The sequence below is a fragment of the Danio aesculapii genome, chromosome 23 (genome assembly GCF_903798145.1).
Source record: "Danio aesculapii chromosome 23, fDanAes4.1, whole genome shotgun sequence".
Taxonomy (NCBI): Eukaryota; Metazoa; Chordata; class Actinopteri; order Cypriniformes; family Danionidae; genus Danio; species Danio aesculapii.
In genome coordinates, this window is record NC_079457.1 from 24,025,696 (window position 1) to 24,053,435 (window position 27,740).

Consider the following 27,740-nt stretch of genomic DNA (forward strand, 5'->3'; position numbering starts at 1 on the left):
TCAATGCATTTAGGCATGTAGACATGGTCGGGACGATCTGCTGCAGTTCAAACCAAGCATCAGAATGGGGAAGAAAGGTGATTTAAGTGACTTTGAACATGGCATGGTTGTTGATGCCAGACTGGCTGCTCTGAGTATTTCTGAAACTGCTCATCTACTGGGATTTTCACGCATGACCATCTCTAGGGTTTACAGAGAATGATCAGAAAAAGAGAAAATATCCAGTGAGCGGCAGTTCTGTGAGCGCAAATGCCTTGTTAATGCCAGAGGAGAATGCCCAGACTGGTCTGAGCTGATAGAAAGCCAACAATAACTCAAATAATCACTCGTTACAACCGAGGTATGCAGAAGAGCATCTCTGAACGCACAACACATCCAACCTTAAGGCAGATGGGCTGCAGCAGCAGAAGACCACAACAGGTGCTGCTCCTGTCAGCTAAGAACAGGAAACAGGCTAAAATTCGCACAGGCCCACTAAAACTGTACAATAGAAGATTGGAAAAACGTTGCCTGGTCTGATGATTCTTGATTTCTGCTGCAACATTCAGATGGTAGGGTCAGAGTTTAGCGTCAACAACATGAAAGCAGGATCCATCCTGCCTTGTATCAGTGATTCAGGCTGGTGGTGTAATGGTGTGGGGGATATCTTCTTGCACACTTTGGGCCCATTAGTACCAATTGAGCAACGTGTCAACACCACAGCCTCCCTGAGTATTGTTGCTGACCATGTCCATCCCTTTATGACCACAGTATACCCATCTTCTGATGACTACTTCCAGCAGTATAACACACCATGTCATAAAGAGCGAATCATCTCAGACTGGTTTGTTGAACAACGCAATGAGTTCACTGTACTCAAATGGCCTCCACAGTCACCAGATCACAATTCAGTAGAGCACCTTTAGGATGTGGTGGAACGGGAGATTACCACCATGGATGTGCAGCTGATAAATCTGCAGAAACTCCGTAATGCTATCTTGTCAATATGGACCAAAATCTATGTACAGTACCTTGTTGAATCTATGCCACGAAGGATTAAAGCAGTTCTGAAGACAAAAGCGGGCCCAACTAGATATTAGTAAGGTGTACCTAATAAATTAGCCGGTGAGTATATTTTATTTATCGTAGACTAGATTCATGTGCTGTTCAAATGAATTAAATGCAAGCTCATCACATTAGTCCTTTCAATTGCATTAAGGCCACATTTTAAAGGCATAGTTTACCCCAAAATTAAAATTTACCCACCCTTAAGTGGTTCCATACTTTGAGTTTTTATTGTTAAACACTAAAGAATATATTTTGGACTTAACCATTGACTTCCACATTCACTGGCTACATGTTTTCAGCTTTCTGCAAAATATCATTTGTGCTCTATAGAAGAAAGATCTTTTTAGTTTTGGGTGAACTATCCCTTTAAACCCTGGCTAAAGACATATGTCACAATTGTAATGTATAAACTAGGTTAGCACAGCAATTTAACTGGGGTTTTGAAACCTTGCTTTCACCTCTGAAACTTAACCCTGGCTAACAAAAAAAAAAAAAAAAAAAAAAATCCAAATGATAATTCTGGATATAGGAAACTCAATTATTATTAATAACAATGGTAATTTTTGATAAAGGATTACATTTCAACTAGATACCTTTTACAACCTAATATCTATATTGACAATTTCTCACAGACATTGAACTCTTGCTATCAGGAGTTCTTGAAATCACAGTAATTTTTGGATTGCTGTAAATCACATGATTAATTAATCACAGGATTAATTGGGTAAATTATAGCTTTATTAAGACTTGTAGCATGACAACCCACAGTTCTGTTTAAAATGACCCAACTACATCAACAAGTGTGAACAGTCTCCAAAAATGAAAACGACTTCATCATTTACTCTCCCTTGTGATTTTAAACCATTATGGTTTTCTTTCTTCTGTTGAACACAATGTTGTTCTGTTGAATGCTGAAAACTTATAACCGTTGACTTCCATAGTAGAGAAGAAATTACAATAGGAGTCATTTGGATGGGTGCCTGCAACCAGCATACTTTAAAATATCTTATTTTGAGTTCAACAGAAGAAACTCAAATAGGTTTAGCATGCATGATGACAGAATGTCCATTTTTGAGTGAGCTATGCCTTTAAGTATGTCAGTAATATAATGTTTCTATTTTTATCAGGAAGCGTTCTTGCAGTAAAGTGTGTTGAACGTGTCTTTCCAAGCTGAAGATGAAGGAATATGAGAGGCTCTTATGCCAGAGGAGTTACGGTAAGTGTTCCTCTAGAGTGTTGAAAAGACAGAGAGATGCAGTGAATGAGAGAGCGAGAGAGAGAGAGAGATGCTGCAGACCCACTTCTGCCCTTGTTTTGTCTCCTCCGCTTATAGAAGCACTTAGTGCATTTCCTCTGTCTCCTCTGCTGCAGCTCTTCTACGGCTGAAATGCACTTACACTTTTATCTCAAATTTAATTTGTGTGCATAATTTATTGGACACTGATGTTCCGCAGGAGTGCCTGGACTGGAACGTTGGGACTGTGTGCATACAGTACAGCAGAAGCCCTGTTAGCTCCACCTGTCTGAAATCCTCATGAAGAGGAGGAACCCTGAGGTGCTGATGGACCGGGAGGTTCTGCTGGATCTGGACTACGCCAGTGAGGCTCATGCTCCAGACAGTTATGGGAGCCTGCAAAATGGGGGCTTCATCCCTCCCAGATATGTGAGTGTGCAGATCTGCGTTGTGTAGCTTGATGTTCTGATGCACATATTATGAGATGCGTTTAATCATTAAAATAAGAGTGTGTAGTCGTGTTGTCAAGCTCAGTGCAGAGCTGTTCGCTTGTGGGCTACAATTGAGGTCTAATTAGCGCATGGCTTCACTTATTATGCAATCTGGCGGTTTTCCCAGGATTCTTTCTGCTATTTTGATCTAAAAACAGGATGTATTACAATGATACTTAGAATGGTTTGAATCTTCAGATTTCAAGAAAGCATACAGTATAGTTGTCATATTAATATAGGAGTTGGTTTTGTTACTTGAATTTGATTGGTCGAGCAGCAGTCAAACCACTACTTGTTTCACTCCATTTGTCTGTACCTGCGCATTTCAGACTGAGTGCCAGTGTGCGCATTATTGATAGAGATTTCATTTTGTGTAAATATATAGTTATGCCAGTAGGTGGCGACTAAGTTACTGAATCATTTAGTATCCACTAAACCAATTTGTGCTAACTTTTTATTTACATATCGATTTTTAAAGTGATTAGTGGCTATACTGTGTTGGATAGAATGCGTAGAGGCTACAATCTAAAATATACTTTGTTTTTATATGTTTATGCTATAATTTGCACACAAGTACAACAATACCTTTTCAAATTATACTTCACTTTATACCAGGTGTGAACACAGGCTCTTGACACATGCACTGCAAAGGTCCAGTGTTAAATGGTATGAGCAATATAAATGTCTTTTAAACGTAGAGATAGACTTTTTTTAATACGAATACTCATCAACATTGGCATTTGTTGTTTTAGTCTCCACAAAAAAATGTATTGGCAGAATTGCACATTATTCTGCAACGGAAACAAGGTTTCATTAAGGCAAGTCATTGTGCTCTAATACTACATAATTACAGCTACAGCCAGGACTGACAAAAGCCAGAAATTAGAGGTAAAACGATGCTCATTCATATGTATAATGATCACTGTATTCATATTTTAAAGATGCAATGTGAGAGATGTACCGATGCTTTGCAGAGCATCAAGAGATACAAAATAGACCAAAAAACAAAAGAACCTGGATTACAGACAGCTCTAGATAGATATTCACCATGTTAATAGCCAAACATTTGTGCATCTATAACAGGGGTGCCCAAACTTTTTCCTATAAAGGGCCAAAAACCAAATATCATTGAGAGCCATGGATTGAAGAGATAAATATACTAAACTATATTACATTAAAGTAGCCATAAGCAATTTTCTAATTTACAATTTTAAAATAAAAAAGAAAACATTACTTTAAATTGCATGAACAAATGCAGTATAACTTTTTCAATTATTGCAATAAAAAGAAAAGATTGCATTTTTAAGACAGTGGTGTTCAATACTGAATACACAAGTCGAGCAGAATCGGTTGCCAGTGTGTACATTTAAATGATATCAGATTATTTTACACCATTTAATTGAAACATTTCATTTCAGATAGCTTTTAACAATAAAACAAACAAACAAAGGGTTTCATTAAATTTGAATTGACAATCTCGAAACCATGCCAGTTTGTGTAAAAAACATCTGTGTGTAAAACATATGTTGGCGGTTCATTCGGCTGTGGCAACCCCTGATTAAAAAAGCGACTAAGTTGAAAAGCAAATGAATGAATGAAACCATCCCCATCATTCTCCCTTTCTTATCAGATGGGATGGTGGGCCAAATCAAAGGTTACCATGGGCCAACTTTGGCCCCTCGGGCCCTAGTATGGGCATCTCTGATCTACAATATACCCTTGCTCCCGATCATGTCTTTGATCATTTAAACAACACGCTCATCACTCATTTGAATGAGCAAAGATTTGCATTCAATTAAGGGCTTTTGTTCGCAGTCACTCTTAAAGGGATAGTTCCCTCCAAGATAAACATTTAGTCTATTAAGTCAAGTGGCTGCAAACCTTTATGAGTTTCTGTATTCTGTTAAACACAAAAGCAGATGTTTTGAAGAATAAACGTTGACATTATAAGCAAATGCTATGGAAGTCAATAGTTACAAGTTTCCAACATTTTTCAAAATAACATCTTTTGTGTTCAACAGGTTTGTGACAAGTGAAGAATGAAAGAATTTTCATTTTTTGCGGTGGGGGGGGAGTGAACTATCTCTTTAACTGTAAGCCTTATGTAATTCAGGAATAAAATCCAGCCAAATCTAATGAAAGTGGATTAGGGTTAAAAGAAATATAATGCATAATGTAAAATAAAAATACATTTTCAAGATAAACAGACTCTGCGGGGTCAGTTGGCATATCTGTGTGGAGTTTGCATGTTCTCCCCCTGTTCGTGTGGGTTTCCTCCAGATGCTCCGGTTTCCCCCACAGTCTAAAGACATGCGGTACAGGTGAATTGGGTAGGCTAAATTGTCCGTAGTGTATGTCTGCGAATGAGTGTGTATGGATGTTTCCCAGTGATGGGTTGTGGCTGGAAGGGCATTCGCTGCATAAAACGTGCTGGATAAGTTGGCGGTTCATTCCGCTGTGGCGACCCCGGATTAATAAAGGGACTAAGCTGAAAATAAAATAAATGAATGATGAAGATATACAAAAAAATGCTCTTGTGGTTATACTTATATAAATTACTTTTCCCAAAATAGTTGAATACAGCAGCCAATGATGACGATGACCCCATATACGTCCATTGTGAACGGACCGCAAGTCCACCTGTTCACCATACAGGCAACTACTTCAGAGATGGCCAAACCAAAATAGGTAAAGCACTTTAAACAAATTAACCTCATTGGTGCTCACGGTGTATATAGTCATATGCAACCCTGCTCACTCTTGCCTCAGACTTCGTGCTGGTGTGGGAGGTAAAGGTTCGCCGTAAGCGCAGAAGTCGAGGACAAGCAGAGGCGTCCGAGGGGGCAGCAGAACCAGCACAAGAGGAGAGCAGGTCAGAGAGAAGGAAAGCTCAGCTGGCCCGATGGAGAGACAAATTTATCCTGAACCTTCAGACTGCTGGACTGTTGATGGAAAAGGTTCATCGTCTTAGTACAGAGCTAGTCATGTTGCTTTATAAATTGTTTCTAATGGTTTTCTCGACATCTTCAGGAGGAATCCTCCAGTGTAAAGAAGACTATCCACTATCTGAAGCTTCATGCTCCGTGGGACGTACTGGTGTACTATGCTGAGGAGTTGTGTTTAAGAGCTCCTCTACAGGTAAGGTGTCATTTTTATATTCACCTCAACTTTCACAGCTTAAAAGAAGTATAATGGAGTAAACCGTGAGCTCTGGAGTGAGTTATATTTGTCAATTGACAGGCACAGCCGCATCCAGACTTCAATACTTCTGCTCGAGTTCTTCAGAAGCTCTGGGTGCCGAACATCATGAAAGACTCTGTCCCCAACCGTCCTGTTGACTACTACACGTGTGCCTTCCGCAAGTCCAAAATGGAAAAGTTACGCTTCGCTTCTGTATTCGTCAATGCCGATTCATAACTTTTTGATTTAGTGGCTAATTTGTATTCATTTGTACAATCTCCTTCCCGTGTTTTAGTACGATTTGCTCATCCCCCCAGTGAGGGGTGGGGTTTGGGGGAATGCCTCCTTTCGTAATGTAAAATGTTTGTAAAAATCGTATGTTTTTATACTAATTAAATTGTATGAACTCATGCAAATTAGCCACTTATTTGACTACATAAAATAGTTCTGTTTGCTCATGAGATGGGACTGGTATTTGGATAGGATTTTCATCTGTTTAAAAAAATATTAAATGTGACTTTTTGGTTTGTTAGGTTTCTGGGCTCTGATGACCGTGAAAACTACTTCACCAGTACACAAAGACACCGCATTGTGAGTGTGCAGTATACTGAAATGTAGTGGCACGCTTACAGTATTGATGCATTTATTTAATCAAAATATAAGCTTTCCATTGGTGGGTAGTTTGTTAGAATTGCATAATATTTGATAAATATTTGGGCTCCAACAAATCTAAATATTGGGGAAATTGACATTAAAGTTTAGCAATGCTAAATTTTAAGATCTTCATATTTGAATGATTTTTGACATTATAAATGTTGACCCATACATTATATTTTATAAAACCATGCAACAAGAGACTGGTTATGTGGTCCAGGGTCACATATTATTACAAATAAAAAATTGGATTTTATACAATACATTCGTATCTTAATTTTTATACAATACAATGTAAAATACAGTATAATTATATTTTCATGTATTTCAATAATTTGTATCTTTGATAAAGCTATTTTTCAGTCTTTGGTGTCACATTCAGAAAAAAAAAAAATGTGTTGATTTGGTGCTTAATTTGTTAGCCAGCACTCACTTTTGGGAATATACCTAACTTTAAATAGTAACAGTTCTTGACTCCAGTAAGCTACAAGCACAATTTAGGTATCATTGGAAAGAAGACACTTTGGGCTTTACTGTGGTAAAAGAGGAAGTTTCATGCTCAAACATTTTAAAATTTATACATTATGAAGTCGTGAGAAAAAGAATTTGTATTGTGTTCATTATTTGTTTTTCCATATCCAAACACAGGAAAACATTAATGTAATGTCCTAGAAAGAATTGCCTTCGAAGCCAAGAGTTTCCTGAGTTTATATTTCAAATTTGATGAAGTTAGCATGCGAAATGAGAATTCTGTAAAAAGTTTTCCAGGACTATATCAGTGTCCTTCTCTCCCTCACTATCAGAAGCATTTACTCAAAAATGACCTTCCTAAACTAAAACAGTAACAGTTGCTGAATAATTTGGTCTGCATTCACAGTTCTTGAATCTTTGGAAAGAAGACACTTTGGGCTTTATTATCCCTTATCTAGAGTTTATAATGCTCAAAATGAAAAAAAGTTGTAGATGCTTAATGTACAAAAATTGTTATCAGTTTTAAATTGTTATGTTATCAGTATTGAAAAAGTTTCTGCTTAATGTTTTTTATGGAAGCCATGATGGATTTTGGACTGTTTTATGGACCGTTGTGGATTTTGTTTCAAGATTCTTGGATAAAGATCAACATTTATTTCAAATAGATAATTTTATGGCAAATTAAAAGGTTTTTACTGTCTATTTTAAGCAATTGAATTTATCCTTTATATGGCTAATGTAGTGTATATGACAGTGTGTTGAATTGTCATGAGTGCATGCTAGAGTAATTGCATAATTCTGTTCCTATCGCAGGTGTATGAAATCCTAGCTAGGACTGCGTATGGCAGAAGGAAGCGTGCAGAAGTTGGAGTGGCTCGTCTGCTGAGAGATGGGGCTTTTACTGGTGCATTCCCTCTGCATGAGGTTAGACACGGGACACCATGTACAACAAAGCTCTTCATATGTCCAGCTTTATACATTTTCAGCTTTTTGTCTGCTTCTTAGGGCCCCTTTGAGCTCCCAAGCTGTGACACCCAGCCTGACCAGCTGAACAAGAGGCAGGTTTTGTATCACTATTGGGCCAGCTGGTTAAAATGGTGCAAGTACCAGCCTTTGGATCACATTCGTGAATATTTTGGAGAGAAGATTGCACTTTATTTTGCATGGTTGGGTGAGAAGTAGTATTACTATTACTTATAATGACAGACTATTACTTATACTGACTGACTTAAATTTTTGATTCCAATTGGTTGATGAATGTTCTAAGGCAGGGGTGTGAAGCTCAGTTCCTGGAGGGCCACAGCCCTGAACAGTTTATTTCCAACCCTGCTCCAACACACTTACCTGTAGGTCTCTACTGTGAGAACTGTGCAGAGCTGCGGCCCTCCAGGAACTCAGTTTGACACATGTATTCTTAGGTGTACAATTATTTTTCAGGGACACACAGTAATGTTCAATCAGGTCTAGAATTTATATTATTTAGTTATGTTTAATCAGGTTTAGGATTATAGTTCCATATCACTTCACTAGAGGATTTCACTTAATTCAAAGTTCCTTACATTGCAAAGCAAGCAAATAGCCTAAATATAAAGAAATATAGAATATATAAAGAAATATGGGGTCACATAGAAATGTGTTGTCTGCACTGCCCTTCAATATTATCAGTACAGTTTTGTTACTTAAGGGCTACATTTAACATAATCAGTTGCAAGATACAGTAATGAGTGAGTTCCCACAGCAATGCTGTGGTTCCCACAGCAATATCATGGACTTTTGAATGGCCTATTTCAGAATGGGAAAAGTCAGGGAACTTAATCTGGGATTTTTGTTTATCACTTTTTACTTTCCATTTTTCAAAATGTATTCAAACAAAATGTTTTACCTATTTTTATGGTTATGTTATTTTCATCGCCGTTTTATTCTTTTCCCACTATACTATTTGTGGCTGTTTCTATTTGCTCAGTGCAGTCTCACCTTGATTTTGCTGGAAAAATGTTTGATTATTGTGGCCTAAACTGACTAATTAAGCAGCAAATTTGCAGCAGTATTTCCTGCGGTTCTATTGCTGCTTTGCTGTAAATATATGCACATTTTTTTGTCCTCAAGAAGCACTGGTCTCTGTATTTTATATTGAGTGAACACTGAGAGAAACAAAGTGAAAGTGTTTAACTCAACCATATGAAGCCTACTACATTATATTTGATATGTGATAAAAATAAAAACAAAACTGTATATCATTAGAAAAATCATGTTAAAGTTTCTATTACCTGAATATAATGTTATTTAATACAAAACAATGCAGATGGTGCAAAAGGAGTTTGGACGATGTCCTGGCTGCAGAAACCTGCAGCAATAAAAAAGAAATGTACATTTTTTTTTTGAAAACGCATCTTAATTTTGCACCATTTGCTTGATTTTCGCTTCAATTCTGAAATCACAGAATCACAAACTCCTAGAGGGACTGGTAAACACAACATCTGCCTGTTTTTCTGTTCATTTTAGATCATGTAAATTCAGTATTTAGTTAGTGAAAGTCTGGAAAAAGTCAGGGAATATGATATTTGGCTTAGAGTGGGAACCCTGAGTGATAACATTTTAACTCTTGAACAATATAAGTTGTTTCATAGTGCTGTGTTGTGGCTGGAAGGGCATCCGTTGCATAAAAACATATGCCAGAATAGTTGGCAGTTCATTCCACTGTGGCAACTCCTGCTAAATAAGAAAATAAGCCGAAGGAAAATGAATGAACAATTTGAGGTTTTCTATTAGCAGAGAAGCTGGTTTTTAACACCATTTTTTTTGGTTTTTAACACCAGAGACACTCGCTCACGGTGATTCACACACAAATCATTCAGTCATTTAACTTCAATCAAATGATCAGTTTCTTCTACAATATAAATCTCTCACTTAGTCTGACACATAAGCGTTTTATAAACAAAACATGGCTAATATATTGAGGTAAAATATCTTAATGCAGAGTTGAATCTGTAATCTGTTTAATCATTCATTTATTTTTTAAAAATTCAAAAGCCTGTTATGAATTATTCCTTCCTTATTTACATGATCAATCAATGTCAATATGCTTACATTTTCATTCATGTGTTCTGCATGTCACTGAATCAATATTCATTCATTCATTTTTCTTCAGCTTTTTTCTTCAGCGTATCTTATACACAGCAGATGCCCTTCCAGCTGCAACCCAGTACTGGGATACACCGAATCAATAAAACAAGTGAATATATTAATGAATATTATTAACCATATTCTTTGCCTTCAGGATTTTACACCGCCTGGCTTCTGCCTGCTGCATTGGTTGGCACGTGTGTCTTTGTTTCTGGTATTTTGACAATGGGATCCAATACTCCAGCGTAAGTGTCTTCTGCATTATCGATTAGCTGTGTGTGAGATGCTGTGTTAGTGCTCCTCTAAGCCATTTTTTCTGCTATGACAAATAATGTCATATCAATAGGCTTTATGACCTTTATTTGTTTCTATAGCAACTGTTCACTAAGTACTACTGGTAATGTGTCGGAAAATTTGGCGCTGTTTACACCTCAGGTTAAACACACAAAATGAGAATGAAAATGAGACTATCAGCACTACAGTTTCTGTCTATTTGGTGTATTGATTTTAGCATAAAAATAAGCCACTGCTTCTAGTAACCTCACTCTTTTTGCTTTCATTCCATCACTGTTCATTTCCGTTTACTGTCTACAGGAAGGAAATCTGTGAAAGCGGAGGACTTTATCTAATGTGTCCTCTGTGTGAAACCTGTAAACCCTGGAATATGTCCGACATCTGTCCCATGGCCAAGGTAATCATCACTGGCTCAAGTTGCTTTGGTTGAGTTTAACTCTGTATGCAGTAGACATATTGTAGCATTAATATTTATATTGTTGGTTAAGATGTGAATGGAGTGTAGACCATTTCAATGTGGTCATGTCATTGGCCCATGAACATTTCTTGCATGTTATCAAACTATTTCATAACTGTAACAAGAGTCAATTCAATCATAACTTAACGTTAAAAACTGCTATCATAACATTATTTATCGATATGTGGCTCTTTTTGCATTCTGGGAAGCTATAGAAATTCAAAATGTAAAACAGGAAAATGTTGGGACCATTGTTTTGGTTACGTCCCTCAAAATGGTCACATATATATATTATTATATATTATACATATATATTTCATTATGTAAAATATAGTTATTCATGTAATTTCATTTTTGTAATGTAGTCTGGAGCCAGTAATGAGAAATAATTAGGCATTAGGACTATATTTTATTTGATGGTGATTATTCTCAACTGTCCTCTAGGTTGGTTATCTGTTTGATCATCCTGGGACGGTCTTCTTCAGTGTGTTCATGTCTTTGTGGGCTGTCACGTTCCTGGAGTACTGGAAACGCAAGAATGCCACTCTCGCTCACCACTGGGACTGCATGGATTTCCACGAGGACGAGGTTTGATTATCATAATGTTATTATAATTTGTATTTTTGTCCTTTTTAAATGTTTAAACATTACATAAAGATAACAATGTACCCTCAAGTGAAAGGTGAAAAATGGTTTGATTTCTTAATTTGTTTTGATAGAGAAAAGAGAAAATTGTTTTGTTTTAGATTTGTGTAAAAATAAAGAAAAGGAAATGTGATTTAGTTTTGTTTGTTTTTAGTATTTGTGAAATATAGTAAGAAAAGGTTGAAATGTGAGGGAAATCAGATGTATTTTGTATATGGAAAAATGAGTAGTGAATATATTTTGCTTTGAAATAGTGTTTTGTTTTGGAACTGTTTGCTTAGTTATGTTTAATATATGTCAGATCAAGGTTAGAAGTGGAACTTTTTTGTTTGTTTTATTTGTTTTTGTATGCAGGAAAATAAGAAATAGAAAAAGTCATGTTTTTTTTGTGGGGAATTATCAGAAGCACTATTTTTATCTGGGAAAAATGAAACCTGCTCAGTTTGGATTTTTGTTTTACTTTTGTCTGCTGGATTTTTTCCATTTAGAGAAGAACCCATAAGTAGGGCCAGACAGAATATGCGGACATTTTTTGCTATTTCTGTGTAGAATATTGTAAAAAATCTGCGAATTTATGTGGAATGATTTTGAGTGTATCGTAACTAAAAACTTAACATGTTAATTGAAAAATTCTACATTTTTAACTTTTATTTAATGTTTACAATGCAAATCCTATTAGATCAATTCATTTGGTAAACAAAGCAAGTCTCTCAGAATATATCTAATGAAGGACAGAAATTATTACTTTACAATATGTATTGTAAATAAATCATATGAACGTTTTTGATATTAGTCAGTAATATTACTGAAATTAATTTAAAAACTGAATAAATATAAATTTACACACAACTAAATAAATAGACTCAATGGGCTGAAAATGTAGGGAAATCTGTGGATTTCTGCGTGCGCAGATTCCGTGTGGGCCTACTCATAAGCAAAGTATGTTTTTGTGTTGGTTTGCTTGAGGAAGTTTTTTTAGAATGTTTTTGTGTCAGAACTGGGATTTTTATCAGTTGTTTGGTCTTTGTATGTGGGGAGAATAAGAAATGAAAAATGTGCAAAAATACATGTTTAGTTTGAGTTTTTACCCACTTTTACTTGTTGTATACAGCAGAACAAAATAAATAAATGTTATAGAAAAAACAACACAGTAAATGTTTACAATACACACACATTTGGTACTTTAATAAAAAAGCTTGTTTTAACTGAAAATCATTTTTGTAAAGTAATTTTTTATTGTGTATGTTTTTATACAAATGGCAACATGTATTTTAAGTATAATAAATGTTATTCTTTCATAAATGCACAGGAACCTCCACGTCCCGAGTTTGCTGCAATGGCCCCTGCGATGGAGGAGAACCCAGTGACAGGAGTGAAAGAGCCCTACTTCCCTGAAAAAGCCCGGATTTCCCGCATGCTGACGGGCTCTATGGTCATTGTTATAATGGTGAGACCCACTGGAGGTTTATTGGATAAAAAAAAAAATGAATTACTCCATTAAAATAAGAATTCATCATAAAAAGTCCCACGTTTCTCAATCTGTTTTCCCAGCTGTGTGTAGTGATGATCTTCTTGGTCACAGTCATCATATACCGCAGTATAGTGAGCGTAATGATGTTCGAAACTGGCAGTTCTGTTCTGCGTACTCAGGTGGGCACCCCATCCATCTGCATTAAATATAAAGCCTGTAATGCAGCATTTCATTAATCTCCTCCGCACCTGCAGCAACTCTCGAACTCTGAATCAACTCCACACACATATATTTTGTCTTCCAGGCTGGGAATATTGCCAACATATCCAGCACTTTGGTGAACCTGGCTCTGATCTTGCTGATGGGGCAGGTCTACACAGCGCTGGCAGAACAGCTCACTAAATGGGGTAAGATCACATCCCATAATGCAACGCAGGCCTAGGGCTTTAAATCAAATCAGGCCAGTGTTGCCATTTTCTGTGGTTCAGTATAATGAACCTGCCCGTCCACACTGACTTTAAGAATCAATAAACTATTAGAGCTCTAGACCTAAGTCTTTCTCTCTGAGGCAATTATAATAAAGCTTTGAGACTTCACACATGCCATTAAATAAAGCTCATTTATCTTGTGCACTCAAATATGGCTCTTCCTGAAACTGTTTATTTTTTCCCTACAGAGATGCACAGGACACAAACACAGTACGAAGATGCCTTTACATTCAAAGTCTTCATCTTTCAGTTTGTCAACTTTTACTCATCACCTTTCTATGTGGCCTTCTTCAAGGGCAGGTAATCTGTAAACTAGCCTAGCCTAGCAAAACAAAACGTTGTTTTCAAAATTAGAGCGTTCAATGTGCTTTCATTGCTTTTTAATGCAGATTTGTGGGCTATCCTGGTCATTACGGTACATTGTTTGGAATGCGGAATGAGGATGTGAGTGCTTTTGCTTTTAGATTTATGCTTTAGATTGATTTTTTTTATATTCTCTTATAATAGGAGTCAGTTTACAAATATGCACTTTAGTGGTCATTATACAAGGTATGTGCATGTTTGACTCATGGGGCCCTGTCATACACCCAGTGCAATAAGGCCCAAGATGTGTTTGGCACGGTTTCTTGCTATTTTCAGACCAGCACAACCCTAATTTTCACGTTTTGCACCACATTATTTAAATGGCAAATCCATTTGCACCACTTTGTGGACTCGTGTGTGTGTGTGTGTGTGTGTGTGTGTGTGTGTGTGTGTGTGTGTGTGTGTGTTCCGGTCTAAAAAGGCGCATTGTTGGTGCGCTGCTATTTTGAGGAACTGAAATAGACTGTGCAATTGACCAACTAAAATCTGGTCTAAAGTCCAGCCCAGAGCATGTTAGTTAAGTGCCTTTGCAGGTCCAAAACACTTACACATTGCTTAATAAACACAGGATGTACAGCAATACACAAATATCTTTAAATATTAAAAAAAGGATTAAAAAATGTATTATTTTCTACACAAATATAAAACCTCTACCTCCATGTCTTCATCTCGGGGGCATTTTTCAGTTTATTCATGACAATTTGCATTTGTATAATGTTATTATTATTAGCAGTATTATTTATTATATGCATATTTAATAAAAACATAAATAAACATATTTAATAAAAAATTTGTTTTAATAAAAACAAGTCTAGATTTGTCCACCTGTCGGATTTTGGAGATGTATGCATCACCATATGGGGCATAAGAAAAAGACGTGTGTTTGGATATAACTAATTTTTTTGACCACACTTCATTATTATTGTTCATTTATTTGTTTGCTGGAAATTAGAACTGAATTTAGAAATAGTTTTGAAAGTAATCTTTGCACTTAACAAACAAAATTAAATATGTAGGCTAATGAATGTCTTCAGTGGAGTGCACACAACACCGTTTTCTTATCCACGAAAGTAAAGAGGTAAAGTAAAGAGTAAAAGTAAAGTAAAGAGAAAGTAAAGAGGCCGACTGGAGGAGGCTTGTTCTTTATCCTCGCGCTGCAGATGGTCTGTTTAACTGTTTTCTAGATAGCAAACCATTCAGTTTTTCCAATTACAACGTCCGCCATGTAAATAGCAAATGCCCCATGGCACGACGCAACTGACTCAAAGGGAATGTGAGATGAGACTCTGATTGGTTTAATGCACAATATGCTCAAAACACACCCATAACCCATTAAGAGAATAAGCACAACCATGTTAGACCATGCGCCGCAGTGCAGAGCGTATTTTTCAGTTCTTAAAATAACAAAAGTAGATTGTACAAGTTTTCTAGAACCACGGTTTTCAAGCAGAAGTTATGAAAAAAACAAACATAAAAAAACCTACTTTTTCAAAAGTGTCTTTGACAGTTCATCTGATTTTCAACTAAATTGATACAGATAATATTTGTTAGCATGCAAAACATGTAAATGATGATTAAAGCTTGATTTTTAATGTAGAGAGTTTCTAAAAGAAATATAATTGATAATTGATCTAACTAGTATGCATTAAAGTGGACATTAAAATTCATTGTAAAATTGTAATTGTTAATAAAATATAATTTTATATATATTTAAAAGTCCTGAAAAAGTCAGTATTTCAACAATTGATACCAATTTGGTAATTGCTAGATTGCTGGGGCTTTTTCTTTCTCCCTGATCTTACATTGCTCTAACTCAAGAGCAAGGTGAGAGGGAGTTTTTTTTTTTGCCTCTCTCTCCTGAAATGCATCTTATTTCCTGTTCCACCTCCTGTGACCTGTCTTCCCCTGGAATTGTTATGTTTGTGTACGGTCGGAGGGGGGGTTCAATTTACTTGCATTTCGTTGCCTTGTACTTGTACATGTGTGATGACAGTAAAGTTGAATCTAATCTAATCTAATTGATAATTCAAAAAAATTTAATAATCATAATGTGCATGTAAACTAAATTCACAACAAAGACTGGAATAATGTTGAAAATTTTGCATTGTCGTTAAAGTAATTACATTTTTTACAAATTTTATTAAGATAATTATTGTTATTATTTTTTTTATATTATTACTTTTATAAAATATTATTTTTTTTTTAAAGAAATAAGCACAGCCTCTATGAGCATAAGAGAGATGAGATATGTGCCTGTGTTTGCAGTGTGGACCAGGAGGCTGTCTGATTGAGCTGGCCGAGCAGCTCTGCATCATCATGGTGGGAAAACAACTCATCAACAACATTCAGGAGTTTGTCATCCCGTACGTGACTCCCTTGTGACTTGTCATATGTAACGTTAAACCTTTTTATATAGTAGAGCAAACCATGTACAGTAGTATGCACACTTAAAGACTTACATTTTTAATAAGAATTACATTTATATTATTTGATCCAACATAAAAAAGCAAGTCAGCACTGTGAGTTGGCAGTTTGTGGGTCATACATTGTGGAAAACATGAATAAATAATAAGCAAATGAACATCTTAAAATGCAAAAACCTTTCTATGAGATTTAGGGGTTGGAAAATATCTCTGTTGTAGTATAAAAAACAACAGAAGTCAATGAAGAGTTCCTGCTATCATACACAGTGCGAGTGAAAAATTGAGCCTGAGTAGTTGTTTATGTGCATTGACTGATATGCGTATAGATTAATCTGCTGCAGGGCGCAGTGGGCAGAGCGATGACTCTCTCAGTGGCAGTACTGCAGCATGTCTCTTCTGTAAGGCAGCAGTTCCAGCGGTTTAGCAGGATAAATGCCACACAGGAGAAGCTTTTAGCACTCCCTTATCAATAATGCATCACCAGAGTAAAAAGTATCTTTCAGCATGAGCACTGTTCTATTTTAGAGCTAGATATAGCCTCTGAAGAGACATCCTTATTATCTTCATCATCAACACTTTATATCTGTTGCTTTTTTCATTTTCTTTCTCTGCTTTTCAGTAAAATAAAAGCTTGGAGACAGAAACGGGCCTTGGCGTCCGTGAAGAAAGCCCAGAAGACACAAGAACCTGAGCGCTGGGAGCAAGACTATGAGTTGATTCCCTGCGAGGGACTATTTGATGAATATCTGGAGATTGGTAAGATGATAGTCTTTCAGCTTTAGTAAGCTTTTCATTTCCAAGTTTCTGTCAGAAAATATTGACTTCAGGAAATTGTGCACCTACTGTATTTTTCACTGTCAGTCCTGGCTTACTTGGAGCACTAGACAAGATTTGACATGACAAAGAAAATCTAACATTTTTATATGAGAGCAAGCACACTACTGTTCCTGAGTTTATCAGGCTATGAAAGATTACCATTTTAAAATAAATGCTGTTCTTTTTAATTAGTTTAGTTTGTAAAGAATACTTTACAATTTCTTTCCACAGAATTTGTTTTCAAGTTAAATTTTTTTTTCAACATTTATAATAATATATAATTATTAGATGAAGATTAGACAAAGATAAAATAATTAGATAAAGATTATTCACAATTAGCTCCAGTTTCCCCCACAGTCCAAAGACATGTGGTATAGGTGAATTGGGTTGGCTAAATTGTCCGTAGTGTCTGTGTGTGGATGAGTGTGTATGGATGTTTCCCAGTGATGGATTGCAGCTGGAAGGACATCCGGTGCGTAAAACATATGCTGGACAAGTTGGTGGTTTATTCCGCTGTGACGACCCCAGATTTAAAAAGGGAATAAGCCGAAAAGAAAATGAATGAATGAATGAATAATCACAATTAATCACATCTAAAATAAAAGTCTGTTTGACATAATATATGTGTGTATTATATATATTTACTGCAGTTTGTATAAGTAGGCCCACATGGAATCTGTGCATCCTGAAATCCGCAGATTTCCACAGATTTTTAGCCCATCATTAAGTCTATGTATTTACTTGTGTAAATGTAGGTAAATTTATATTAGCTCAATTTTTTAATTAATTTTATTAATATTATTAGCATGATATTATTGATATGAAAATTCTCAGCATAAATAGAAAAAATTGTCTGCAGATTCTGTCTGGCCATATGTGGCCATAAGTGACATATACATAGAAAAAAATCTATGCAATGCAATTTTATTACAAAGTATATATACATTTAATTATCTATATATCACATATTTTATATCTAAATTTAAATAAACATTCTCTCAAATATGTGCATATATACATAATGTTAAAAAATATACACAGTACACACACAATATATATATATATATATACATACACACACACACACACACACACACACACACACATATATACATATATACAGTTGAAGTCAGAAGAATTATAATGTTTTATTATTATTATTATTATCATTATTAGAAATGTGTTGAAAATCTTTTCTCCGTAAAACAGAAATTGGGCAAAAAATAAACGGGGGCTAATAATTCTGAATTCTGACTGATATATATATAGGGGGGACCTCTACATCAAAGGCTACTGGTAAAATATATTGTGTTCAATGCGGGTAAATGTTGTTTTTTTTACACAGGCATTTAAAAGAACTTATTTTGGAGCAGTAATCACAATACCGTGAAACCGCAATATTTTCATCCAAGGTTATCATACCATCAGAATCTTATACCGGCCCATGCCTAAGGGGCTAATAATATTTATTTTTGAATATCAATAATTAAGAAACGTCACTTAATTTGGAAATTCACTGAAGGGCTAATATTTTAGTCTTATATAACTTCATACAGACCTTTTACTGAATTTCTGTCCCACCAAAAGACACACACATTTTTACCTGCAATCATCATATAAATTAATTCTATATATTAAATGGGCCTGACTCTTCTGTATAGATGCTCTTGCTGAACTTACAGTATGTGATCTTCACTTCTTCCAGTCCTGCAGTTTGGCTTCATCACTATCTTTGTGGCGGCGTTTCCTCTGGCTCCACTGTTTGCGCTGCTGAACAACTGGGTGGAAGTGAGGCTGGATGCTCATAAGTTTGTATGTGAATACCGGCGACCAGTGGCAGAGCGAGCACAGCACATCGGCGTCTGGTTCATCATATTGGAGGCGCTGTCCCACGTGTCGGTCATAGTCAATGTGAGAACCTGAGGAAAAAATATATATATATATATGAATATTATATATATGAATTAAATAACATTTGTAAACATTTTAATTGAACTAATATTTATTAGTAAATATTAGTGTACCTTTCTTAAATGTATAGCTATTAGATAATATTTTTACAAATAATATGTTAAATATAATGTAATGTCTGTTACATAAAGAGATTATTTTGAAGAATGTCTGCCAATTAGTTTTGGAATACTCATTGATTTCTCCTGTCTTGAGGGCAAACTGAAACTTTTTAGTAAAGCAATGTTTAGCAAACATTCCTAAAAAAATCACAATTTTGTTAAATCAGAGAAATCAATTCTTAAATGTAAAATGCACTCAAAAAATGACAACTGGGGGGACAACTACATGTTTTATGTTCAAACCACTTAAGTTTGTAAGAATAAATAGGTTAACTTAATTCTTTCATGATGTCCCAACACAAATCGACTGTATGGAACCCAGTTTTTCCTCAGTGTAGTCTACTGCACACACACACTTGTTATCAAAATATCTTTCTCCTGGTGAGCTATGTAAATGTGCTTGACTACTGTGAGCAAACGCTTTTGCCCACACAAAAATGAATCTGCAGATCTCTCTTGAAATGGTGGGATTTTGCCCCCCAAAATCAGCAAAGAAGCAGTTTTGCTGGCTGTTTATTTGTGAAACAAATAATACACAGGTTTTGTTAGCAATATATTTTTTTCCCCTCTACAGGCATTCCTCATTGCGTTCACCTCTGATTTTCTGCCCCGTCTGCTGTACCAGTACAAGTTCAACAATGACCTCCATGGTTATGTCAACTTCACGCTGGCTTATTCTCCACCGAGTTACAATCACTCCAGTCATACTGTGTGCAGGTAACACTGCAGTGCAACAAATCTGACATCTGATTTGATGCGGTATTTTACCCTTTTTTTTTTTTTTTAAAAGATGTTTCTAATATGTTGCATTTTGTTCATGTTAGCCATGTTCAGATATTTTATGGCTGTCTTTCTATTTTGCACTGAAGAGGTGAAATTGGTAATCAAGGCAGTGAACTGTTAAACTGTAACTGTCAGCACTGTTCAGTTTTACTTCTCTTGTGGTTATTTATTGTCATATTTTTTCATCTTGTCAGGTATAAAGCATTCCGGGATGAAAATGGAAAATATAAGCTGGTATACTGGGAGCTTCTGGCTGTAAGACTGGGATTTATCATCGCCTTTGAGGTGATCAATAATTTAATTATGTACTAATATACAATACATATATATATATATATATATATATATATATATATATATATATATATATATATATATATATATATATATATATACAGTTGAAATACAGTAGAATTATTATGTTATTATTACATTATGTTTAACAGGGCAAGGACATTTTCACAGTTTGTCTGATAATATTTGTTGTTCTGGAGAAAGTCTTATTTGTTTTATTAGAAATGAGTTATTAAAACTATTATGTTTAGATATGTGTTGAAAAAAATCAGCTCTCAGTTAAACAGAAATCGGGGAAAGAAATAAACAAGGGGGCTAATAATTCTGACTTCAACTGTATATTGTACGCCTGCCATGATATCTATTTTTTGTTGTGCGATATTGCACCTATATATTGCAATTAAATTGTATAATGCCAGAATGACAATATAATATTAGCACAATGCAAGTACACTCTTCCAAAAAACACATAATATTTTATTCTTAAGAATATTTCTTTTAGTTATAGCAAGTTTAACAATGTAATTGTTTGGCATTGGAATCAAAATGTGAAAACGCATATCCTAAATAAATAATGATAAATGTTAACAAAAAAGTGCAAGGTAAAGAAGTAACCAAGTGTGCCATATCTGCTACCAGATCTATTTTTAGTTGTAAGACACCCATATGAAAATATACTTTAGTAACTTATGGAAAATACTATAGTGTTTTTTAGCCATACTGACACTGATACCTCCAATAGAGATGTTGTACAATCAGGGCGATATATATTGCAATACCAAAAATGATTAAGGTCATGTCCATGTGTTGTGCGATAAGTGGATATATTCATTATTGTGTCAGGCCTAATATATAGTAGTCAACCCTTTGAGCTTGACTGTATATAGTTAACAGCATAAAATATTTTTTATGAAAATTAATAAGCGTAAACCAAAACAAACTACACATTTAAATTGGTTCTATAGCTGTATTTATGTATATATATATATATAAAAAAATAATAAATATATATATATATATATATATATATATATATATATATATATATATATATATATATATATATATATATATATATATATATATATATATATATATATATATATATATATATATAAAACAAAAAGATTCTGAAATCTTAGTATATGTTTAGTGACACTGTCTATATCAGGAGTTAGTTTGTATCAACGAAACAAAATACCAATGATTAATATTTAGATTTTCTGTGAAATATATTTAACAATATACACCACCATTGAATGATTACAGTCTCTTTTCTAATTGTCTAAAAATAATTTTCTCTGTACATGTGATTAATAAGGTGTGTTCATGTATTCAGCATGTAGTGTTCTTTGTTCTGCGTGTGATCGACTGGATGGTTCCTGATATCCCTGAGTCTCTGCAGCTGAAGATCAAGCGTGAGCGTTACCTGGCTAAACAAGCTCTGGCTGATAATCAGGAGGCCTTGCTGGTGAGTGAAAGGATGTTTTTAGTGGACAAAGTGATGTTCACATCCTCCACTATTCATGAATATTTGAGATTTTCCTATAATAATATATTTTTTTTTTTTCAGTTTTTTATTTTTGAGTTTTATTAGATTTTTAGTAAAGGTTTCTATAAACAATTTTTTTATATAATAGTAGATTGTTTACTATTATTTTTAATTAAATATTTGCTTTAATTTTTACTTCATAACTCATTTTTGTTGCACTAATTTTAGTTTCCTTACTATGTACAGTTGAAGTCAGAATTATTAGCCCCCCTTTGAATTATTTTTTCTTTTATAAATATTTTCCAAATGATGTTTAACAGAGCAAGGAATTTTTCACAGTATGTCTGATAATATTTTTGCTTCTGGACAAAGTCTTATTTGTTTTATTTTGGCTAGAATAAAAGCAGTTTTTAATTTTTATAAAATAATTTTAAGGTCAAAATCATTAGCCCCTTTAAGCTATATTTTTTTTGATAGTCTACAGAACAAACCATCGTTATACAATAACTTACCTAATTACCCTAACCTGCCTAGTTAACCTAATAAATCTAGTTAAGCCTTTAAATGTCACTTTAAGCTGTATAGAAGTGTCTTGAAAATATCTAGTAAAATATTATTTACTGTCATCATGGCAAAGATAAAATAAATCAGTTATTAGAAATGAGTTATTAAAACTATTATGTTCAGAAATGTGTTGAAAAAACTTCTTTCCATTAAACAGAAATTGGGGAAAAAATAAAATAAATGGGGGCTAATAATTCAGAGGGGCTAATAATTTTGACTTGAACTGTATGTATGTATGTATGAGCAACATCACAGTCACAGGACTCCAGAAGTGGAAGAAGTGCTGAAGGTAGTGTATGGTAGTCAAAATTTGATGTGGATCAAAAAAAGTATTTCAAAATTGGCCTAAGATGAAAATGTGTATTGTTCAAAAGTTTTTATAGGACAACCTTGATAAAAGGTTTTGATCCACTTCAAATATTGACTACTATGTATATATAATTATTATTTCATTGAATTTAGAATTCATAACATATTTTTATTCTCAAAACTTTGACATTTCTTTCAAATTTAAAAATAAAAAATGTTGGCATTTAAAGCTTTAAAAAAAAAAAAAGCTGCACATATAAATGAAATAAATGTGTGACATAGTTCCATTACTTTAGTAAAAGTGGAGCGATGACCTCGGCATTACTTTTTTCTGTCCTGGTTTATATTCTTCACATATTCTGAAAAGCACATGTGGGGGAAAAAGATCAAAACATTATTCAACCCACTTTTCTGGAAATATGTGTTAGGATGATGCTCTGCTTCTGGCTGAGGTCAGAGTGTATATTTGGCTGTTTGCGCTGGTTCTGAGCAGTCACTTACACCAAATATTCAGGATTATGGGGGCAAAATGTACAAGTAAAAAAAATGTTGACATGATCCCCTGTGTCGTCCTCTATATCTGTCATTTTATAGCCTCCTTCTATATCATTTGATTGTTAAATCAATTTTATTTGACTTATAGTTTATAAATAGATCTACATTTTTAAACTATTTATCATCACAGGTACAACATTGTTTAAATCGTACTTGACGTTTATTAAAAATGTATATTCTATATATTTTGTATAATACAAATGACATTTTGTCTGCAGTTTCAAAATAAAATTACAACTTGTTCTAGTCTTATTAACAGAAGACAACTCCATTGAAGATCCTACAGAGACTCGTAAGGGATGTGATGGTGGGGAAAAAAAAGTGGGTGGAAGAATAAAAAACTGGTTGGGAGAAAAAAACCCAGAGTGATAGAAAAAACATCTTTTTTAAAGTTTTTGCCTTCCCTCGCAAAGGTGGTTTTTTGCGTTTCCACAAACGCTTCCTGTTCACTTCATACATGTCAACCCTCCTGTTTTTGTTAGGATTCTCCCTTATTTTACCATTATATTCCACTCTTATCCTATAATTAGGTATTTTCCTATGTTTTTAATCTGGAAAGCATGCTGAAATTAATATAAAAATGTCTGCATTCTTTCAAAAAGCATCTTTGCGAGGGAACACTTTAAACTTTAAAACTTTAAAATATATATATTTTTCTATCACCCCCCCCCCCCACACACACACCATCATGTCCCATCTGGGTCTCCGTAAGATCCTGTTTGTCTGAAGGTTGTTTTTAGATCGAATATGGTTGCTGCCGGAAGTTAACGGGAGTTATTTATATTATTTTAATAAAATTTCCCATTTATTGTATTTTATTAACATCTACACCACCCTAACCCTAAACCCAACAATCACAGTAATGTAAAAACAGTAGTTGTTCCGAGTAATATTTATGCTATCTATTAAATTACCTAATAAATTGTATTTTTTAATGCCTACCCTCACCCCTACCCCAAACTGTCAACCCTAAATCCAACAGTAATGTAAAAATATTAATTATTTTTATACGGTGTCATAAAAAATGCTGCTATATTGATGTGCATATCGCATTTCGGCCCGCCATGTATCCGATCTTGAGTTTACCTTGTCTAAAGCCATTCCCCAACAACACCTTCACCAGTACATAGACAACAGGGGAGGGGGGCGGGGGGTGAGCAAGAGGTAGGAACTGTCTAATATTAAATCTAATTAAATATCCTAAAATAAGGAAAGGGGGGGAAAACCTGATTTATTAATAATTTTAATTGTATTTTCCCACATCATAATTCTGTCTTCATATTCTTCTTTTCTCCTTTGTTCTATCTGCTCTTTTTTGTTCTGTCTCTCTCAAATTTATTTATTTTATTAATATTAATTAATAATATTTCTTTCTTTACACTTTAGTCTGTACAAATTTAAAGGGATGGTTGACCTAAAAAATCTTTTACTCACCCTTCCTTTGTTTAGACATGAGTTATTATTTATTCCTCTGAACACAAAAGAATACATTTTGAAGAAAGCTGAAAACCTGTAACCATTGAGAAGATACAGGTATTCAACTTTCTTCAAAATATCATCTTTTGTGTAGAAGTAAACTCATAAGGGTTTATAACTACTTGAGGGAGAGTAAATAAATTTTAGTTTTTGGGTGAACTATCCTTTAAAACTAGACTGAGGAAGTATTGTATTATATACAGATTAAAAAAAAATACTTATATCACTTTTAATAAAAGTTTTATTATATCACTTTTAATAAACATTTGTCTGTCTTTCTCTTTCCCCTGTATTTCTCTTCTTTCCTTAAAGCAAGCGAAGCGTCTCGCTACATGAGACTGACCTGCTGCGCATGAGTTTCTCCAGAAGGGGGCGCTAGAAAAACACTCTCAGAACTGACTGTTTTGAACAAGAAAAGGAAAAGAAATGCTGCTGGACTGAATTTTGGCTTGCGTTTTGTGCCGGTTGATGGTGTGAGGGTGTTTGTAAGCATGCATTTCACAATGTAGAGGTGTATGCCAAACTCTGTTTACTATCACCTCTACTGTAACCAACGGCTGTTTACATCTGACTTCCTCTGGCTCCAACTATAGTAATACTTGTGTTCAGCTGCACATCTCACTCTCTCTGGCCTCCCGATAAATGATATATTCCTATTTAGAGTTAGTGGGAGGACAGGGAGGTTTGCTTTTCTACATTAATACTAAAGTATATATTTGTACTACTGACAAAGGGAGAATTGTGAAAGACGGCAAATGCTCTAGAAGCCTATTGTACAATATGTGTTGGTGTGAAATGCTTGTCAGAGTAATACCTTAATATATTTGCGTTTGTCATGTCTGTCTCTGGGCTGTTTAAGGTATTATGTTTTAAAATAAAGCTAGTTTCAATAACTGTTAAAAAAAAGCATTTAAATGTTTACATGCTGCAGGACAGGATTTAAAAAAATGATTTAGGCACAAATGAAGAACTCAATCATTTTAAAACACTTGGTCTTGCTTTATTCTGTGAACACAAAGGAGACAAGTTGAGAAGTGTTCACAGTGTTCTCTTCTATGATGAAAAGAATGAATTCTATAGATGAATTATATTATAAATGAAAGGGGATGGTGACTTGACTAGGCACAGCCAAAAAAGAAAGAAAGTTTTGTGAAAATACAGTATTATAACTGATGTATCTCATATAAAAAATAGCTTTTTTTCTTTACATATTTTTAGGCTGCAACATTTTTTGGCCAAGTTTTTTCTTTAAATTATTATTTTTTTAGATTTATAAATGTGTTGCCTTTACTTTGATAGGACAGTAGCTAGACCGGGAGCTGGGTGGCAGGATTGAGAAAAGTCCTGGAGCTGAGTCTTGAACTTGGGTCACCTTATGTACAGTTGCATAACATGTCAGTGCACTGGCTTTAATTTAAATTTAATTGAGCTGTTTTATTTTTCAAGTTTGATTAACAATCATATAATAATATTGCATTCCCAATTTCTAATTTTAAGATGTATAAAAATATTTTCAGAGATGAGTTAATGTAGACTGTTTTTTTAATGGGCCACTGAAAACATTAGATCATGAGCTGCTCATGTGTAAACGAATACTCTGCCACACTTAACTCTGAAATACAAAGTGTACAAATTATGATATTGGGATGCGTATTGCATGCCAAAATTGACATTTTAAGATACTTTTCTAAAAAAAAAAAATTAATATTTTATTTTTATGTAATGTATCTGTTATATGATATTTTAAGATGAGGTCATGTAGAGCATTTATTATGAAATAAGCTACTTGACTTGAAACACAGGAAAAGATCTATTCACATGTAAATGAACGCAATACAGAGGTTCACTTTAAAATGCAGACTGCAAATATTTCGGTGTGTTTTGTGCTCTTTAATTCTCACTGTACGTGATTTAAATATACTTTCATAGATGAGTTCCTCAAGCGTTTCATGTGTAACAAGCTACTAAGAACACTGGATCATGAGCTGCTCATGTGTAAATTAACATGGTGCCACGTTTCACCCTGAAATACAACAATGGATTATATGAGATGTAAAAATTCTGGCTTCACTTTAACAATTAGGTTCTGTTACCTAATGTGTTTACTTGTTTACTACTTAATCTAAGATGAACAAACAAACAATTAATAAATTTATTACACTATTCATCATTGTTAATATTAGCTAATGCAAATGAATTATTTCATTTTAGTTTAACTCACAGTGCATTAAATGTTTGCTTAGTTAGTTAGTTAGTTAGTTAGTTAGTTAGTTAGTTAGTTAGTTAGTTAGTTAATAGTTCATCTAAAATATATCTTAGTTTGTTGTCTGAATACAGATGAAGGTCTCAGGGGTTTGGAACGACATGAAACGGAATGATTAGAATTTTTATTTTTGAGTGAACTAATCCTTTAATGTAAACAAGCAAAACTTGGCATTTTAATAATACAGTAAATTCTATGATTAATTTATGATATATTTATGATTAATAAATGCTGTGCAAGAATTGTTCATTCTTAGTTAATGTTAGGAAACAAAATATCTAATGGAAACTTATTGTAAACCACACAATGGTCACAGAAGACTTTATGAAGAGCATTTCTCTCGAATCGAAACACTGGATTTCAGCTGCTCATATGCAACATGTAAATCTATTATATAGCAAATCACTGCCTTTGCAATTTGATAATCAATCTACTACGACGTATTACGATTTGATTATATTTTAATCAATTGTGCACTGTCCTGCTTCCGAAGCCAAATGAACTGTAAATATGTGAGTGACAAACAGCAGCTTGAACATTCTTTTAAACATCTTTTATGTCCCACAGGGAAACAAAATAAAAGAATTGGAACAACATGAGTGCAAGCAAATGATCACAGAATGTAATTTTTGCCCCTTTAATTCCAAGCTACGCCTGCCCTGTCGAACAATGGCTAATTGTGCAAAAATGGTGAGCTTGGACGAGAACGAAAATGATATGCTTGAACAAGTTAAAAAGGTGAAGAAGACAACACTAATGCCGAGCCATTGAAGTT

General features: G+C 34.4%; 1 protein-coding gene across 2 annotated transcripts; it reads left to right on the forward strand.

Moving 5' to 3' along the window:
- Positions 1-2,152: 2,152 nt before the first annotated feature.
- Positions 2,153-25,825, forward strand: ano11 (anoctamin 11). 2 transcript variants are annotated; one of them, XM_056450041.1, is made up of 24 exons: positions 2,153-2,263; positions 2,502-2,710; positions 5,346-5,460; positions 5,542-5,729; positions 5,803-5,910; positions 6,013-6,149; positions 6,486-6,543; positions 7,891-8,001; positions 8,083-8,248; positions 10,355-10,445; positions 10,795-10,891; positions 11,396-11,539; positions 12,906-13,043; positions 13,148-13,246; positions 13,372-13,474; positions 13,744-13,855; positions 13,945-13,999; positions 16,184-16,281; positions 16,961-17,097; positions 18,863-19,068; positions 19,804-19,946; positions 20,207-20,297; positions 21,646-21,777; positions 25,015-25,825. In XM_056450041.1, exons 2-24 carry the CDS (start codon positions 2,582-2,584, stop codon positions 25,036-25,038), a joined length of 2,682 nt encoding a protein of 893 aa, XP_056306016.1. In that variant the 5' UTR covers positions 2,153-2,263; positions 2,502-2,581; the 3' UTR covers positions 25,039-25,825. The 2 variants fall into 2 exon arrangements, with proteins under 2 accessions (XP_056306016.1, XP_056306015.1); XM_056450040.1 differs by lacking the exon at positions 2,153-2,263 and having other exon boundaries at positions 2,343-2,710.
- The last annotated feature ends 1,915 nt before the right edge of the window (positions 25,826-27,740 follow it).